At 40.9% G+C, this 19,861-nt stretch overlaps 1 protein-coding gene across 2 annotated transcripts in view; it reads left to right on the top strand.

Annotated features, from left to right (window-relative positions):
• Positions 1 to 19,861, top strand: part of AGMO (alkylglycerol monooxygenase) — a 121,264-nt gene that overhangs the window by 51,353 nt on the left and 50,050 nt on the right. For both annotated transcript variants that reach the window (XM_072154886.1, XM_072154885.1), the window contains 7 exons: positions 1,316 to 1,411; positions 7,323 to 7,389; positions 9,451 to 9,516; positions 11,945 to 12,024; positions 17,311 to 17,445; positions 18,239 to 18,355; positions 18,811 to 18,893. In XM_072154886.1, the coding sequence (XP_072010987.1) occupies positions 1,316 to 1,411; positions 7,323 to 7,389; positions 9,451 to 9,516; positions 11,945 to 12,024; positions 17,311 to 17,445; positions 18,239 to 18,355; positions 18,811 to 18,893 (644 nt within the window). The remainder of the gene's footprint in view (positions 1 to 1,315; positions 1,412 to 7,322; positions 7,390 to 9,450; positions 9,517 to 11,944; positions 12,025 to 17,310; positions 17,446 to 18,238; positions 18,356 to 18,810; positions 18,894 to 19,861) is intronic.

The following is a 19,861-nucleotide window of genomic DNA, read 5'->3' as shown; positions in this document are numbered from 1 at the left end:
GAGCGAGCACTAAAATGCTTGAGTGCTCGTATCGAATAACGAACCCCATTGAAGTCAATGAGTCAGTCGTGTTTCTTCATTTTTTTAATTCAATGGAATATTCGTGGAACTTCAAAAAGGAGAATAACCCATGTTAAACATCTACAATGTGTTCTTCACACATAATGGGGGTCATTTACTAAGGGCCCGATTCGCGTTTTCCCGACGTGTTACCCGAATATTTCTGATTTGTGCCGATTTCCCCTGAATTGCCCCGGGATTTTGGCGCACGCGATCGGATTGTGGCGCACCGGCGCTGGCATGCACACGGTGGAAATCGGGGGGCGTGGCCGAACGAAAACCGACGGATTCGGAAAAACCGCCGCATTTAAGACAAAAAATGTGTTGCGGAGCTTGCACTTACCTTCACTCAGCCCGGCTCGGTGTATTCCAGTGCGTTCCAGGGAACTTCAGCGCAGCAGCGCCACCTGGTGGACGGCGGAGGAACTGCCTTAATAAATCCCGGCCGGACCCGAATCCACCGCAGAGAACGCGCCGCAGAGAACGGACCGGGTAAGTAAATCTGCCCCATTGTTCCTCACATACGATTGTGAAGAACACCGTTCTGCACTAATGTCTTCTGATAAGTTAGCAGATGTACGGAACATCTGCAATGTGTTCTTCACTGTGTTCTTCACTTAAATGATCCTTAATGATCCTTAAATTTCACTGTTCTTCACTGTGTTTCCTTAAGTAAATGCTCGTTCTCGAGCAGGCGAAATACTCGTCCGAGTATACTCGCTCATCTCTACCCCAGACAGAAAATAGACCATAAGAACATTTATGAAAGGGCCAAAACCACGAATGAATCTGATGGGCAGGGGAGCACTAAATATAGACATAGAACTGTCCCAAGGAGCTGCCTAATGATAAATAATGCTCCAGTCAACCTTGATGAGGTCTACAAGCGTGAGAATGTAGCCTGAGGGAACTAAGCCAAGACTTGGTGCTTGTAAGTATATTTATTTTTGCTTTATTTTTTTTATTTATGATTTTATTTTATTTTTTTTAATATTTCCCATAACCCCCTTTCCGAACTTTGAAAAAGCTTAGAAAAAGATGGCTGACTAGAAAGAGAACTGGTAGTGAAGGGTCTCATAGCTGTACTCCAATGAAATGAATGGGGATGATCTGCAGTACCGCACACTACCTGCAGGGGGCGCTGCTTTTCAACAAGGTCTATGGGAACAATGAAATGGCAGATTCTGCACATATTACATAGAGTGTATTTATTGGGTTGGGCGTGGTCTAATGTCTTCTTCTGCTTGGCTTCTAGATGTTCTACTGGCCCATGGCCTTCTTCATCCCTCCATCCGTGTTTGCCGTCCATCTTCAGTTTAATCTCCTGTACCAATTCTGGATCCACACCGAGGTAAACCTTCTGGCTTCTCCTGCCTCCGTCCTCGCCTTGGGCATTGTCTTAGAATATCCAGCAGGACCTGATTTATTGTGTACGAGAACTCTTCGTCTGACTCCCTTAAAGAGAACCATCTGGTGTTTCTCCGGGATATATGGCAAAGTTTATAAGGAACAATGAGAGCAGTTGGTCTCAATTAGATAACATTCTTTTGTTCGATCTGTAGAATATCAGCACCCTCCCACCATCACGACTCCCAGCACCCCACCCCACCCTTCCCGCCATCCCAAGTACCGCGCGTCTGCATCTTGTAACGTTCTGGGACTCGATAGGAGAACACATTTCCAATGGAAATTCCTGCCCAGATGAAGAATAGAACCAGAGAGATTCCAGATAACGATCAATGTGTCCTCCATACTAAGGAAAAGTCCATATCTTACAGAGCCGTGGCTTTGACTTCTTCATATCATCTCATGAGATAGAGTCAAATTTTTGCTGGCTGACTTATCTGGAAACCTATAGGGTTAAACTGATACATTTCTACAAGAGTTCCCACTTTTGGGTCTACAAAATGTTAGGGAGCCACTTGAACCTCCATAACCCATAGCAGATCCTAAAGGTCATTCAACCCTTCTATGATGGTGGAATATTCACCAAGTTATTAGATTCACATGACCTTAGAGAGTTATACATAGGGGGCAGTATTATAGTAGTTATATTCTTGTACATAGGGGGCAGTATTATAGTAGTTATATTCTTGTACATAGGGGGCAGTATTATAGTAGTTATAGTCTAGTACATAGGGGGCGTTATTATAGTAGTTATATTCCTGTACATAGGGGGCAGTATTATAGTAGTTATATTCTTGTACATAGGGGGCAGTATTATAGTAGTTATATTCTTGTACATAGGGGGCAGTATTATAGTACTTATATTCTTGTACATAGGGACAGTATTATAGTAGTTATATTCTTGTACATAGGAGGCAGTATTATAGTAGTAATATTCTTGTACATAGGGGGCAGTATTATAGTAGTTATATTCCTGTACATAGAGGGCAGTATTATAGTAGTTATATTCCTGTACATAGGGGGCAGTATTATAGTAGTTATATTCTTGTACATAGGGGGCGGTATTATAGTAGTTATATTCCTGTACATAGGGGGCAGTATTATAGTAGTTATATTCCTGTACATAGAGGGCAGTATTATAGTAGTTATATTCCTGTACATAGGGGGCAGTATTATAGTAGTTATATTCTTGTACATAGGAGGCAGTATTATAGTAGTTATATTCTTGTACATAGGGGGCAGTATTATAGTAGTTATATTCTTGTACATAGGGGGCAGTATTATAATAGTTATATCCCTGTACATAGGGGGCAGTATTATAGTAGTTATATTCTTGTACATAGGGGGCAGTATTATAATAGTTATATCCCTGTACATAGGGGGCAGTATTATAGTAGTTATATTCCTGTACATGGGGGGCAGTATTATAGTAGTTATATTCTTGTACATAGGGGGCAGTATTATAGTAGATATATTCTTGTACATAGGGGACAGTATTATAGTAGTTATATTCTTGTACATAGGGGGCAGTATTATAGTAGTTATATTCTTGTACATAGGGGGCAGTATTATAGTGGTTATATTCTTGTACATAGGGGGCAGTATTATAGTAGTTACATTCTTGTACATAGGGGGCAGTATTATAGTAGTTATATTCTTGTACATAGGGGGCAGTATTATAGTAGTTATATTCTTGTACATAGGGGACAGTATTATAGTAGTTATATTCTTGTACATAGGGGACAGTATTATAGTAGTTATATTCTTGTACATAGGGGGCAGTATTATAGTAGTTATATTCTTGTACATAGGGGGCAGTATTATAGTAGTTATATTCCTGTACATAGGGGGCAGTATTATAGTAGTTATATTCTTGTACATAAGGGGCAGTATTATAGTAGTTATATTCCTGTACATAGGGGACAGTATTATAGTAGTTATATCCTTGTACATAGGGGGCAGTATTATAGTAGTTATATTCTTGTACATAGGGGGCAGTATTATAGTAGTTATATTCCTGTACATAGGGGGCAGTATTATAGTAGTTATATTCTTGTACATAGGGGGCAGTATTATAGTAGTTATATTCCTGTACATAGGGGCAGTATTATAGTAGTTATATTCCTGTACATAGGGGCAGTATTATAGTAGTTATATTCTTGTACATAGGGGGCAGTATAATAGTAGTTATATTCCTGTACATAGGGGGCAGTATTATAGTAGTTATATTCCTGTACATAGGGGCAGTATTATAGTAGTTATATTCTTGTACATAGGGGGCAGTATTATAGTAGTTATATTCCTGTACATAGGGGGCAGTATTATAGTAGTTATATTCTTGTACATAGGGGGCAGTATTATAGTAGTTATATTCCTGTACATAGGGGCAGTATTATAGTAGTTATATTCCTGTACATAGGGGCAGTATTATAGTAGTTATATTCTTGTACATAGGGGACAGTATTATAGTAGTTATATTCTTGTACATAGGGGGCAGTATTATAGTAGTTATATTCCTGTACATAGGAAGCAGTATTATAGTAGTTATATTCTTGTACATAAGGGGCAGTATTATAGTAGTTATATTCCTGTACATAGGGGACAGTATTATAGTAGTTATATCCTTGTACATAGGGGGCAGTATTATAGTAGTTATATTCTTGTACATAGGGGGCAGTATTATAGTAGTTATATTCCTGTACATAGGGGGCAGTATTATAGTAGTTATATTCTTGTACATAGGGGGCAGTATTATAGTAGTTATATTCTTGTACATAGGGGGCAGTTTTATAGTAGTTATATTCCTGTACATAGGGGCAGTATTATAGTAGTTATATTCCTGTACATAGGGGCAGTATTATAGTAGTTATATTCTTGTACATAGGGGCAGTATTATAGTAGTTATATTCTTGTACATAGGGGGCAGTATTATAGTAGTTATATTCCTGTACATAGGGGCAGTATTATAGTAGTTATATTCTTGTACATAGGGGGCAGTATTATAGTAGTTATAGTCTAGTACATAGGGGGCGGTATTATAGTAGTTATATTCCTGTACATAGGGAGCAGTATTATAGTAGTTATATTCTTGTACATAGGGGGCAGTATTATAGTAGTTATATTCTTGTACATAGGGGGCAGTATTATAGTAGTTATATTCTTGTACATAGGGACAGTATTATAGTAGTTATATTCCTGTACATAGGGGGCAGTATTATAGTAGTTATATTCCTGTACATAGGGGGCAGTATTATAGTAGTTATATTCTTGTACATAGGGGACAGTATTATAGTAGTTATAGTCTAGTACATAGGGGGCGGTATTATAGTAGTTATATTCCTGTACATAGGGAGCAGTATTATAGTAGTTATATTCTTGTACATAGGGGGCAGTATTATAGTAGTTATATTCTTGTACATAGGGACAGTATTATAGTAGTTATATTCTTGTACATAGGAGGCAGTATTATAGTAGTTTTATTCTTGTACATAGGGGGCGGTATTATAGTAGTTATATTCCTGTACATAGGGGGCAGTATTATAGTAGTTATATTCCTGTACATAGGGGGCAGTATTATAGTAGTTATATTCTTGTACATAGGAGGCAGTATTATAGTAGTTATATTCTTGTACATAGGGGGCAGTATTATAGTAGTTATATTCTTGTACATAGGGGGCAGTATTATAATAGTTATATCCCTTTACATAGGGGGCAGTATTATAGTAGTTATATTCTTGTACATAGGGGGCAGTATTATAATAGTTATATCCCTGTACATAGGGGGCAGTATTATAGTAGTTATATTCCTGTACATGGGGGGCAGTATTATAGTAGTTATATTCTTGTACATAGGGGGCAGTATTATAGTAGATATATTCTTGTACATAGGGGACAGTATTATAGTAGTTATATTCTTGTACATAGGGGGCAGTATTATAGTAGTTATATTCTTGTACATAGGGGGCAGTATTATAGTGGTTATATTCTTGTACATAGGGGGCAGTATTATAGTAGTTATATTCTTGTACATAGGGGGCAGTATTATAGTAGTTATATTCTTGTACATAGGGGGCAGTATTATAGTAGTTATATTCCTGTACATAGGGGACAGTATTATAGTAGTTATATTCCTGTACATAGGGGGCAGTATTATAGTAGTTATATTCCTGTACATAGGGGGCAGTATTATAGTAGTTATATTCTTGTACATAGGGGCAGTATTATAGTAGTTATATTCTTGTACATAGGGGGCAGTATTATAGTAGTTATATTCTTGTACATAGGGGGCAGTATTATAGTAGTTATATTCTTGTACATAGGGGGCAGTTTTATATTGGTTATAATTCTGTATATAGGGACAGTATTACAGTCATTATATTGTTGTGCACAGGTTGTATTATAATACTATATGTGAAATGCAGAACACTTACATTACAGATATTTTATAGAATATAGTAGATTTTCCATCCATTTTCATACACGTTTGTCTTTCATCCATATCAACATTGCGGGTAATTCAGATTAAAGTGGCTTTTGATTCTTCTCTCCCAGCTGAGTAGTCTCCCTCCTCCGGGGCTCCTTATTATCCTTCCATGGCTGACTGGCTGGAATTGTTTAATCTCCAATCATCAGATATTTTCATAGTACACTATAGTACGGACACTCGGCTATGGTTGTGTAATTCGCTCAATGAAGTATAAAACAGCCTCATCAGGTAGAAAAACAGAATAAATCAGGATCGAATCTTAGGATTTGCGTTTGGCGAGACTAAGGAAATAAGCCTTGATCCCCTTTGTTGGTTTTTCTTGATGCTGCCCCCTATGGAGACTTTGCTTTACATGTGGCCACTGACTCCATCTGTATAAATACGCGGAGAGCCGCCATATTGTTTTGGGTTTTCTAAGCATAAACGCTCTCTTATACGCCATGAATTTAGATTTTTCGATAGTAATATTTGGCCAACACTAAAATGCGTGACTTAGTATCAGGATATAATATTGTGATAATATAATAAAATAATTTATATAAAAATAATAATATTTCTGAACGCTCCTCTACAATTGCTATTGCTAACCTAAACTTGCCGTAAAGGGACAAGAATCAAAATGTATCAAATTTGGTCAAGCATAAGGTATGTTTTTTCCCATTATTTTAAAATATTTTGGAAAAATTGATATAAAGGGGGTCATTTACTAAGGGCCCGATTCGCGTTTTCCCGACGTGTTACCCGAATATTTCCGATTTGTGCCGATTTCCCCTGAATTGCCCCGGGATTTTGGCGCATGCGATCGGATTGTGGCGCATCGGCGCTGGCATGCACGCGACGGAAATCGGGGGGGCGAACGAAAACCCAACGGATTCGGAAAAACCGCCGCATTAAAAAAAAAATAAATCTTTTGCGGAGCTTGAACTTACCTTCACTCAGCCCGGCTCGGTGAACTCCAGCGCGTTCTGATGCTTTTCAGCGCAGCAGCGCCACCTGGTGGACGGCGGAGGAACTACCTTAATGAATCCTTGGCCGGACCCGAATCCAGCGCATAGCACGCAGCGCTGGATCGCGAATGGACCGGGTAAGTAAATTTGCCCCAGCGTGTCAATATACAAACTTGTAAAATGACTCCACACTTCACCGAAGTTCACATCCTGTAGAGGGCCCCCAACTGTGCCCATGTGACCCTCTGTCTACAATGTGGTCTGTTGGGCTTCCATTGTCCAGTGTGTCCTTCAATTCGTTTGTCTGCCTCAATGGAAGCTCCGGCACAGGTTTTATGTTGGTTTTCAGTATTTTATGTAACTTAATTCTTGACCATTAGTGGATCTAAAATGTAATATGATCTATTGTTCCTTCCATGCAGCTCATAGACAACCTGGGTCCATTGGAACTGATCCTGAACACTCCGAGTCATCATAGAGTCCATCATGGTATGTTCCTTGCCTTATTTCTGTAATAGATAAGAACTTTAGGGAGGTGGCCCCAAGCCAAGGTCAAGCTATGGCCCACAGGTTAGTTTGATGATTTTGGGATGGTAGCTAATAACCAGCAAGTACAAGATATAGAAGGATGGAATATGATAGAAAGCATCTAAATCTCCAGTACATATCATTCAATGTGTATGAAGGTCCAACCACTGAGAAGTTCTGAATTAAGTGAGAAAACAACTTCAAGGGACACTGGACTCCAATGACAGTAAACCCTAAAACTCCAGTCCCTCAACATCCCTGTATGCTTGCCTCAGCATATCCTAGGCGATACAGGACAACCGCAAGACACATAACAAGACAGACAAACAAACAACAGAATGGGGAGGTCAAAAATTTGGGTAACAGCTAAGATAGCTGTACAGAATTGTATACACAGAAGAATAGTTAAGAACGTAAGCCAAATATAAAAAACAGCAGTCATTAGCAAGTAAATCTAGCACACACTGAGTTTTTATCACCTTATAATGTATGACCCAGGTGAGAAAGACCGGGGTCTAAAGGTGTGAGAGTGTTAACCCTTTCTAGTTTAGAGTAAAGATAGCATGGGGCCAGAAGTCCACTGTTCAACTGTTCAGACTGCCAACTAAAAAGCACCAGATGAATTCAGCGTCTTCTGAGTATGAACTAGAGAAGACCCAGACACGGCATGTTGGTGCCAGCATGTGACCACATTGCATTTATATACCAGCAGCAACTTGCCAGCGGCATTTAAACAGTTAACACCGGCGATTGGTTTTACTGGAAAAGGTTTGGGTTCGTTGCCCAAACAGACTTTTAAACATTGTGTCCTGCCGACAATTCCATTCCTGGGACCGGAGAACGTCTGTAGAGAACATCTGTAGAGACCTTCTGTAGAGAACATCTGTAGAGACCTTCTGTAGAGACCTTCTGTAGAGACCTTCTGTAGAGACCTTCTGTAGAGACCTTCTGTAGAGAACATCTGTAGAGACCTTCTGTAGAGAACATCTGTAGAGACCTTCTTTAGAGAACATCTGTAGAGACCTTCTGTAGAGAACATCCGTAGAGAACATCTGTAGAGACCTTCTGTAGAGAACATCTGTAGAGACCTTCTGGAGAGAACATCTGGAGAGACCTTCTGTAGAGAACATCTGGAGAGACCTTCTGTAGAGAAAATCTGGAGAGACCTTCTGTAGAGAAAATCTGGAGAGACCTTCTGTAGAGAAAATCTGGAGAGACCTTCTGTAGAGAACATCTGGAGAGACCTTCTGTAGAGAACATCTGGAGAGAACATCTGTAGAGACCTTCTGTAGAGACCTTCTGTAGAGAACATCTGTAGAGACCTTCTGTAGAGAACATCTGTAGAGACCTTCTGTAGAGAACATCTGTAGAGACCTTCTGTAGAGAACATCTGGAGAGACCTTCTGTAGAGAACATCTGGAGAGACCTTCTGTAGAGAACATCTGTAGAGACCTTCTGTAGAGACCTTCTGTAGAGAACATCTGGAGAGACCTTCTGTAGAGAACATCTGTAGAGACCTTCTGTAGAGAACATCTGTAGAGACCTTCTGTAGAGAACATCTGTAGAGACCTTCTGTAGAGAACATCTGTAGAGACCTTCTGTAGAGAACATCTGGAGAGACCTTCTGTAGAGAACATCTGTAGAGACCTTCTGTAGAGACCTTCTGTAGAGAACATCTGGAGAGACCTTCTGTAGAGAACATCTGGAGAGACCTTCTGTAGAGAACATCTGTAGAGACCTTCTGTAGAGAACATCTGTAGAGACCTTCTGTAGAGAACATCTGGAGAGACCTTCTGTAGAGACCTTCTGTAGAGACCTTCTGTAGAGACCTTCTGTAGAGACCTTCTGTAGAGAACATCTGGAGAGACCTTCTGTAGAGAACATCTGGAGAGACCTTCTGTAGAGAAAATCTGGAGAGAACATCTGGAGAGACCTTCCGTATACAACTTTATAAACCCATGACCAAACTAAACTAATATTCTCAATGTTTTCTGCAGATAAATTATCATTATTTCTTTGCAGGTAGAAATCCCTACTGCATAGACGCCAACTATGGTGGGACGTTGATCATCTGGGACAGGATATTTGGTGAGTGAGATGTGTGGACCTCTTGGTTCTTCTTGATTTTTATTATCACATTCACAAATTTCTCGGACTCCTTAGGCCAGTTCTCAGAGAGGCACATCTTGGGCACGGGGGATGGGAAGGGAGATTTCAAAATGGACTAAACTTTGGTGTCGTAGTCGAGAAGATGCCACCAGAGATGTCAGGAAGTGACGACCTCCCACTTCCTCCACTGAGAACACATATGTACATGCTGGTGAAGAGAGTAAGAAAAAAAGTCATCGGCTTGAAGAGCTTTACTATACCGATACTTCCCTGTACCCTCCGATCCCACATATCCAGAGGTCTAATTCCAGGGGAAAAGTCCATACATCAGCACATACAAATTTTGATGTTCTATACCGAAAAACCCACCCGACCCTGTGTACGGATACATAGACTTTGCTATGTCTATCCACCCTTAAAGGGGCTTCCTCAAGTGTTGATGTTACATCCTATACACATTTCACTAGTCTGTGTCCTCTATGGGGAGTGGGAGAGTCTAACATTCCTGAGTCTTATCTCCCCTGGGATGACATAACGACTGGTCGGGGTCCAACCACTGGGGTCCCTTTCTCCCCATAGTGGTAGGTCATGCATGGACACTGCTGCTCCATCCACTATCTAAGGGACCACAGTATAGCACATGCTCGACCTGCTGCTCCCCTGTTTTTGGGGTCCCAGTGGATGGACTCTCACAAATCAGCATGTTATCCCCTATTCTGTTGGAGGGGCTCACATTAAAAACTAACACCAACTCCTAAAAAATGGAATAACCTAATGATAAAGTTGAAAAGTTACTTATTAGATATTGATATCTCAATGCAATTACTATATGATGACCCAGTGAAGGAGTAATCTAAAAAAAAAAATGTAAGAAAAAAATGAAAAACAAAAAATTCATGTGTTGGGTGAATAACCACACACATTTTTTTTTAAAAAATTCCATAATATTTTTATTATTTAACTTAAGTAGCATCCATTGTTTACCGTTCCAGTTCTCCTCTATATTTCAAAAACTTTATTCAGGCAGAAATGAGGAAATGATTGTTTATTTTTTTTAGTCAGCCGATTTTCATTGTATGAACCCAGTTTTCATTCCAATTCTTTTAATATATGCTCCGAAAATTATTTTACTATTTTTCTAAAAAATTTTTTATTGTAATACACATTTTACATTTTTTAGGTAGTCAATATTCATTGTAGGAACACAGTTTTGCTTACTTCCCTATAAAGAAATAATATACAGGCAGTCCCCTACTTAAGGACACCCGACTTACAGACAACCCCTAGTTACAGACAGACCCCTCTGCCCACTGTGACCTCTGGTGACCTCTCTGGATGTTACTATAGTCCCAGACTGTAATGATCAGCTGTAAGATGTCTGTAATGAAGATTTATTGATAATCCTTGGTCCCATTACAGCAAAAATTTTGAAACTCCAATTGTCACTGGGGCAAAAGAAATTTTGTTTTCTTGAACTTCAATTATAAAATATACAGTTTCGACTTACATACAAATTCAACTTAAGAACAAACCTCCGGACCCTATCTTGTATGTAACCCGGGGACTGCTTGTATATACAACCGACTTACAGACGACCCCTAGTTACAAACGGACCTCTGGGTTTTGGTAATTCACTGTACTTTAGCCTTAGGCTACAATGATCAGCTATAACAGTTATCACAGGTGTCTGTAATGAAGCTTTATTGTTACTCCTGGTTCTTATGACAACCCAACATTTTTAAAATCCAATTGTCACAGAGGCCAAAAAAATTCTGTCTGGGGTTACACTTATAAAATATACAGTTCCGACTTACATACAAATTCAACTTAAGAACAAACCTACAGACCCTATCTTGTACGTAACCTGGGGACTGCCTGTATATGATCCAAAATGTAGTTACATTTTTTTTACTATTGTTTCTGTTTTTTTAACATGTTTTTTAGATTTTTTTCCCAATTTTTATTTGATTAGTTTTGGCATGTTTTTTAAAAAAAAATTTCTGCAATTCCAGCTTCCTATTTTAGTTGATTTGACTCGGAGCCCTGTGTGTAATTCTAGATGATTGCTCACGTAAGATCTCATCAATATTCCGGCTGCAGACACCCCACATTTGTTAAGCTTGCTGGATTATGATCCTTGGCTCGCGCTGCAGAATGAACTCCTGGCTCCTGACTGACGGCGCTGCAATCAGCAACATGAAATGATATATACAAGTGATAGATTACGCCGTCCTATAAATACATTTAAAGGGGCTAATTATATGCATTTGTTGACTTAACAACAGCTACACAGTGTCAGGAGAAAGCCGGCAAATTACGTAGATAAATTAGGTCGGAAGGGAAAATTAATTAGCTGGATCTTTGTGTATTATTAGTCAACGTGATTTATTATTTTCTGCCTTTAAAGGAACTTTTGTGCCAGAGAAAGAGAAAGTTGTGTACGGTCTGACGCACCCCATAAACACGTTTGATCCGTTTGGCGTCCAGGTAATTTTTTTAAAAAAACTTTGTGCTGTTGGTTTTTTATGTGTGTTTGTTCTATAGAGACAAGACTTCATGATCCCCCGGGGTCCTTTTGCTGCTATTATCTATGGAAGGACCCAGTACAAAGTAGAGGTCCTCCATTACGTTTAGTAGAGGTCCTCCAAAAATTTGCAAGCATCGGGTACACCTGTAATAAATCCAAAAATTTGGTGTGGAAAAATTAATGAACCTATTGAGAAAGGACCTGGTGCAAGTGGAAGACCAAAAAATTGTAGCTCTTTTCCAGACATACCGGTAGATTTAGACCTCTTTTCCGAGATGTTTGGTAGAACGAGCAGAAGTTACAGGGTGACATAGTATGGACACGTGTCCCCACTTGAGGACTCTTTTTAGGGTACAGTTGACCAACAAGTCTTGGTGTATGCGTGGTCATTAGGTTCTCCAACCTTCGGTGATCCCACCTTCATTCCTTGGAGCAGGGTCTACTAAATTTGAGGTTTCTTAGCCAACAGACGAAAAGTGGAAAATGGGATACAAATTGTCTCTTCCCAAGATCCACCTGGTTTGGAGGCAAGGTCAATGGGTGGTCACTGCGACGTTATGAGTAGGCTCCATCCTTGTTCATGTTTTCTTTCGCCCATTGTACTTCTTTATGAACTTGGGTTTAGGTTTCATACAGTGTTGATCCAGAAAAAGTCAAAAACCCCATGAGATAGAAGGGTGAAAATATCTTGGGTGAAAATATCTCTTCCAAACTCCAAAAATAATGATCACATAATATTCTTATATCAACAAAATATCTACACTACTCTACACTCCAAGACCTTGAACTCTTTAGGTGACATCTTTCCATAGACTTCCTGCTCTTACAGTAAGAAATCCCTTTCCTCCAGGCGATGGATTAGCCTCCTAAGATCCTGGGTGGGTAATTGTTTGATAAGAAAAACAGATTGGTGACCCATAAAGTTTGTGGACGAGTTCAGAACTCAGCTGCAACATTGGGGCAGATTTACTTACCCGGTCCATTCGCGATCCAGCGGCGCGTTCTCTGCGGTGGATTCGGGTCCGGCCGGGATTCATTCAGGTAAATCCTCCGACGTCCACCAGGTGGCGCTGCTGCGCTGAAGAGCATCGGAACGCACTCAAGTTCACCAGCCTATTCCTAGTGAAGGTAAGTGCAAGCTCTGCGACACTTTTTATTAAAAAATGCTGTGTTTTTGACAAATCCGTTGGGTTTTTGTACGGCCACGCCCCCGATTTCCATCGCGTGCACGCCGGCACCAATGCACCACAATCCGATCGCGTGCGCCAAAATCCCGGGGCAATTCAGGGGAAATCGGCGCAAATCGGAAATATTCGGGTAACACGTTGAGAGAACGCGAATTGGGCCCTTAGTAAATGACCCCCATTGTTCCGGACATCTTGGGGAACTAATCTTAGATCTTCTGTAGATGTAGACTTACTCCAATCCTTGGAGTGTCTTTCATGTTATACCAGACAGACCAGATGCTTTTGAGATCAGGGTTCCTTAAGGACCACATTCTGGAGGGACTCAACGGGGAGATTGTTCCAAACATCCCATAGTATTAATGAAAGATCTTTGGTGGATGTGGAGCTGCTCAAATCCTCCCATCTCATCATCTTATACTAGACAGACTGGATCCAGGACCCCTTGTTCCTCTTTAAGTTGCTTCTCGGTGACATTGGCCGGATGTTTGGGACTGTTGTCCTGCTGCAGTAGACATTTTTCAATACTTCTATTTTTTTAAAGAAATTTTGCACCATTTTCTTTCACACCTCAAGATTTTAGAAAGCCCCTGGAGACCAGGAATACTTACCCTGCTTCCAGATCCAAGAGCTCCTGTCATTTGTACTTCCGGTGTTGGGGGTCCTAGGACCTACTGCGGTCTTAGCCCCCCCGTTACCATGAAACAAGTGGCATCATTGGGGCTACTAATTGGGCACAGCAGGTCCTGTGACCACTGGCACGCCTGGCTTATTCCTAGCACAGGTGTCCTTACCTACTGATCCCCCCTGGATACACCAAGCCTCCACATAACCTCCGCGGGTGCAGCGCTGGTTTCATGTATGTTTTTGGCTTCGGCAATGTCCCTGCAGCTGTGGAATATTCCCCTCCCCCGATCATAAGGCGATCAATCAATAACCTTGTTGCTTGTTGAGAATGTTGACTTGCTGCACCCTGTGTATACAGCACCACGGCCAATCCTCATTATCCAATCTCGTCTCTCAGATGACTTCCAGTTTGTATCTATTCATCACCCTCCTTGTTGATTGCAGCTCTGGATGAAATACTAACTCATTGCCTTGTAAAACGCCTCATTTACAGCGCGGAATGTGGTGATCTGCGACTCCCGCTGTTTATAAACATTCACTGGGCCGAAGTTTTATGCTCATTTTTACTACTTTTATTGTTTTAAAACAAAGATGTATTTTTATACGAAACTTTAAGGATTAAGAAGATTCACAACCTGAAAAAGACCTTTGAAGCCCATAAAAATAATCTCCATAAAACTCAACAAACACTTAACAAATACATTACATTACATTCTGCGTTACCTCCTGTATTATACCCCAGAGCTGCACTCACTATTCTGCTGCTGGTGCAGTCACTGTGTACATACATGACATTACTTATCCTGTACTGATCCTGAGTTACATCCTGTATTATACCCCAGAGCTGCACTCACTATTCTGCTGCTGGTGCAGTCACTGTGTACATACATGACATTACTTATCCTGTACTGATCCTGAGTTACATCCTGTATTATACCCCAGAGCTGCACTCACTATTCTGCTGCTGGTGCAGTCACTGTGTACATACATGACATTACTTATCCTGTACTGATCCTGAGTTACATCCTGTATTATACCCCAGAGCTGCACTCACTATTCTGCTGCTGGTGCAGTCACTGTGTACATACATGACATTACTTATCCTGTACTGATCCTGAGTTACATCCTGTATTATACTCCAGAGCTGCACTCACTATTCTGCTGCTGGTGCAGTCACTGTGTACATACATGACATTACTTATCCTGTACTGATCCTGAGTTACATCCTGTATTATACCCCAGAGCTGCACTCACTATTCTGCTGCTGGTGCAGTCACTGTGTACATACATGACATTACTTATCCTGTACTGATCCTGAGTTACATCCTGTATTATACTCCAGAGCTGCACTCACTATTCTGCTGCTGGTGCAGTCACTGTGTACATACATGACATTACTTATCCTGTACTGATCCTGAGTTACATCCTGTATTATACCCCAGAGCTGCACTCACTATTCTGCTGCTGGTGCAGTCACTGTGTACATACATGACATTACTTATCCTGTACTGATCCTGAGTTACATCCTGTATTATACCCCAGAGCTGCACTCACTATTCTGCTGCTGGTGCAGTCACTGTGTACATACATGACATTACTTATCCTGTACTGATCCTGAGTTACATCCTGTATTATACTCCAGAGCTGCACTCACTATTCTGCTGCTGGTGCAGTCACTGTGTACATGCATGACATTACTTATCCTGTACTGATCCTGAGTTACATCCTGTATTACACCCCAGAGCTGCACTCACTATTCTGCTGCTGGTGCAGTCACTGTGTACATACATGACATTACTTATCCTGTACTGATCCTGAGTTACATCCTGTATTATACTCCAGAGCTGCACTCACTATTCTGCTGCTGGTGCAGTCACTGTGTACATACATGACATTACTTATCCTGTACTGATCCTGAGTTACATCCTGTATTATACTCCAGAGCTGCACTCACTATTCTGCTGCTGGTGCAGTCACTGTGTACATACATGACATTACTTATCCTGTACTGATCCTGAGTTACATCCTGTATTATACTCCAGAGCTGTACTCACTATTCTGCTGCTGGTGCAGTCACTGTGTACATACATGACATTACTTATCCTGTACTGATCCTGAGTTACATCCTGTATTATACCCCAGAGCTGCACTCACTATTCTGCTGCTGGTGCAGTCACTGTGTACATACATGACATTACTTATCCTGTACTGATCCTGAGTTACATCCTGTATTATACTCCAGAGCTGCACTCACTATTCTGCTGCTGGTGCAGTCACTGTGTACATACATGACATTACTTATCCTGTACTGATCCTGAGTTACATCCTGTATTACACCCCAGAGCTGCACTCACTATTCTGCTGCTGGTGCAGTCACTGTGTACATACATGACATTACTTATCCTGTACTGATCCTGAGTTACATCCTGTATTATACTCCAGAGCTGCACTCACTATTCTGCTGCTGGTGCAGTCACTGTGTACATACATGACATTACTTATCCTGTACTGATCCTGAGTTACATCCTGCATTACACCCCAGAGCTGCACTCACTATTCTGCTGCTGGTGCAGTCACTGTGTACATACATGACATTACTTATCCTGTACTGATCCTGAGTTACATCCTGTATTATACTCCAGAGCTGCACTCACTATTCTGCTGCTGGTGCAGTCACTGTGTACATACATGACATTACTTATCCTGTACTGATCCTGAGTTACATCCTGTATTATACTCCAGAGCTGCACTCACTATTCTGCTGCTGGTGCAGTCACTGTGTACATACATGACATTACTTATCCTGTACTGATCCTGAGTTACATCCTGTATTATACCCCAGAGCTGCACTCACTATTCTGCTGCTGGTGCAGTCACTGTGTACATACATGACATTACTTATTCTGTACTGATCCTGAGTTACATCCTATATTATACTCCAGAGCTGCACTCACTATTCTGCTGCTGGTGCAGTCACTGTGTACATACATGACATTACTTATCCTGTACTGATCCTGAGTTACATCCTGTATTATACCCCAGAGCTGCACTCACTATTCTGCTGCTGGTGCAGTCACTGTGTACATACATGACATTACTTATTCTGTACTGATCCTGAGTTACATCCTATATTATACTCCAGAGCTGCACTCACTATTCTGCTGCTGGTGCAGTCACTGTGTACATACATGACATTACTTATCCTGTACTGATCCTGAGTATGACATTTGACATCCTTTGAGCTTCAGAGCTGAAATCTCCCAGCATACTATACATTCCCTATGAAGTGTTACATCAGGTATATGAGGGATGTGTGCGTTATGGAGACTTGCCATAAGTTATCAGGGAGGATCTTGTTCTTGCACTTGTTGAATGTTTCCAGTAGTAACATCAGAGCGATCCATCTTCTCTCTAATCTGTTCCGTCTCTTCCCAGCTGCAGCATTGTGCCTACATGTGGAATACATTTTGGGCTACGCCAGGTTTCTCCAACAAACTGTCTGTGATATTTAAAGGGCCGGGATGGGGTCCTGGGAAACCTCGGCTTGGACTTTCTGAAGAACTTCCAAAGGTAATGGTTTTCTACAAATTAATAGATTAAAAAATTATGCAAATAAGCCCGAGGGGCTCTGGGCTCCATATTTGTTAATGGATCCTGGAGCCCCTCAGGCTCATTTACATAATTTTTAGAGCCATTTTTTAGTAAAAAATAAAGGCATAAGAAGCTAAAAGAGCAGATCCTGCTGGAGGGGTCGCACAGCAGTATGGACGTGTGCTTGGTTTACAGTCCTTCATCCTGGTGGTAGATGTCCTTTAAATGAAAATGAATGTCACACGTCATCTGGTTGGAAGAAGATTAGTTAAGCATTTAGAGTCTTTGTACAGGGTTCAGGAAATGCAGGTTATATTTGCCTGAGAGGAGTCAAGTCTAGAGGCTGCAGAGTTGAGGGTCACTTCAGACACCTGTTCTTTAGCACCTAGAAACATGCTGCCAGTGTCCTATTAAAGATACAAATCTCATCTTTTGGATCACATGAGTCTTGTAGTTCTGTGTCAAAGGGAGATAGAAGCAGTTAAAGAAATGTGATCTGCAGATAAAGATCCAATTCCCACTTGTTATTTAACTGTCTGAATGTTTAGTTCTGTAGCACAAGTCTGATGCAATCTGAAAGATGAGATTCATATCTTTAATACGGTACCAGCAGCATGTTTCTAGATGTTATAGAACTTACCATATGGATGACCCTCCCCCTGGAGCCTCTTAATTTGACCCATCTATGGTAAAATATGACTCTTCTCCCCTCAATTTCACATGATATTCCAGTGTTTCCCATATTTAGTGTTTCATATTTGGCTTATTGCAGGTGACAGGAGATGAAAAACCCTATGACCCCAAGCTGTCCGTGTCCATGCAGGTGTATTCCATGATTCATTTCATTCTCCTTCTCGCCATCTATGAGCACATGTTCCAGGCAAAACTTGTAAGTACAGATGTTACATTTATTGGTACATGTCCTGTGGTCCAGATTCTTGGGATTTGTTTATTCTGGTGGTCATATACGAAATCAGGAAGGAATTTCTCCCCTAATATGGGCTTTTGGATGCCCACCCCATAGCGGCCTCCCCTTCCTTATACCTGGGTCTGGTCCTTGTGACAGCAGAGAGCTCCATGCACTGAGGAGTGGCCATACTGCAGTACTGCAGCTCACTTGATATTCATATGAATGGGCGTTTAGCTGCAGTACCTGGCATGACCACTAGTCTGTGCATGGAGCTGTCTGCTTCTGTCTCTATGCACTGTGCTGTTCAGTGCAGGTGGTGGACCCCCACAAATCTCCAATCAATGACCCATCCTAGGGACAGTATATTAATAGTCTTAGAGCTTCTCTTAAAGGGGCTCAGTGATAAGTAATAATCCAATCTTTCCTTGTCACAGGTGATATCCCAGACTGCGCTTCTCGTGAGGATCCTGTACATTCTCCTGACTCTAACATCCTTGGGATTCCTCCTAGAGAATAAGTGAGTTTTTCGTTGATCAACCCTTTAAGTTCAGCTCCATTTTGAATAGTTCTTAAAGGGGAAGTCTAGTCATATGGACACATCTTCCCCTCCTTGTCAGTCTACCTGGATCAGATGAGCGGTAAACAATAGTGAATTTAAAAAATAGTTAGATGTCAGAAAATCGACTGTTTCCTGTATATCAGAGGATGTGCAGCCTTCCAAAAAAACATTGCATTTCACAGCAGTGCCACAAAGTGAGATCCAGTTAAAACAGTTAGGTGTCAGAAAGCCGATTATTTCCTGATGTGTTCTGTCTAACCTTCCCTTATAGGGTTAGGACACATTCAGATGTGTATATCATGCTGCCTTCCGAAACAATATAATTTCACAGCAGTGTCACAAAGTGAGATCCATTTAAAACAGTTAGTTGTCAGAAAGCCGACTATTTACTGATGTGTCCTGTCTAACCTTCCCTTTTAGAGTTAGGACACATCCAGATATCATGCAGCCTTCCAAAAACAATATAATTTCACAGCAGTGTCACAAAGTGAGATCTAGTATTTTTGATTACGTTTGGCCGCCTGGTGGTTGTGATGTGAATTACAGCTGTCCTATAGCTTTAGTAGCAGTTGCAATATTACAAGCGGTTCCCTAGTTAAGAACACCCGTCTTACAGACGACCCCTAGTTACAAACGGTATTTTGGTGGTTTACTGTTCTTTAGTCCTAGGCTATAATAATCATCTATAACAGTTATCACAGGCGTCTGTAATGAGGATTTATTGTTAATCCTGGTTCTTATGAGAATCCAGCATTTTTAAAATCCAATTGTCACTGAGACCAAAAAAATTTTGGCTGGGGTTACAATAATAAAATATACAGTTCCGACTTACATACAAATTCAACTTAAGTACAAACCTACAGAACCCATCCTGTACGTAACCCGGGGGACTGCCTGTATATGAATTGGACACAGCTGTCACTTGT

This window comes from Engystomops pustulosus, chromosome 5, assembly GCF_040894005.1.
Source record: "Engystomops pustulosus chromosome 5, aEngPut4.maternal, whole genome shotgun sequence".
Classification (NCBI taxonomy): domain Eukaryota; kingdom Metazoa; phylum Chordata; class Amphibia; order Anura; family Leptodactylidae; genus Engystomops; species Engystomops pustulosus.
Note: the sequence above shows the minus strand (reverse complement) of the source record. Positions and strands in the feature narration are given on the sequence as shown.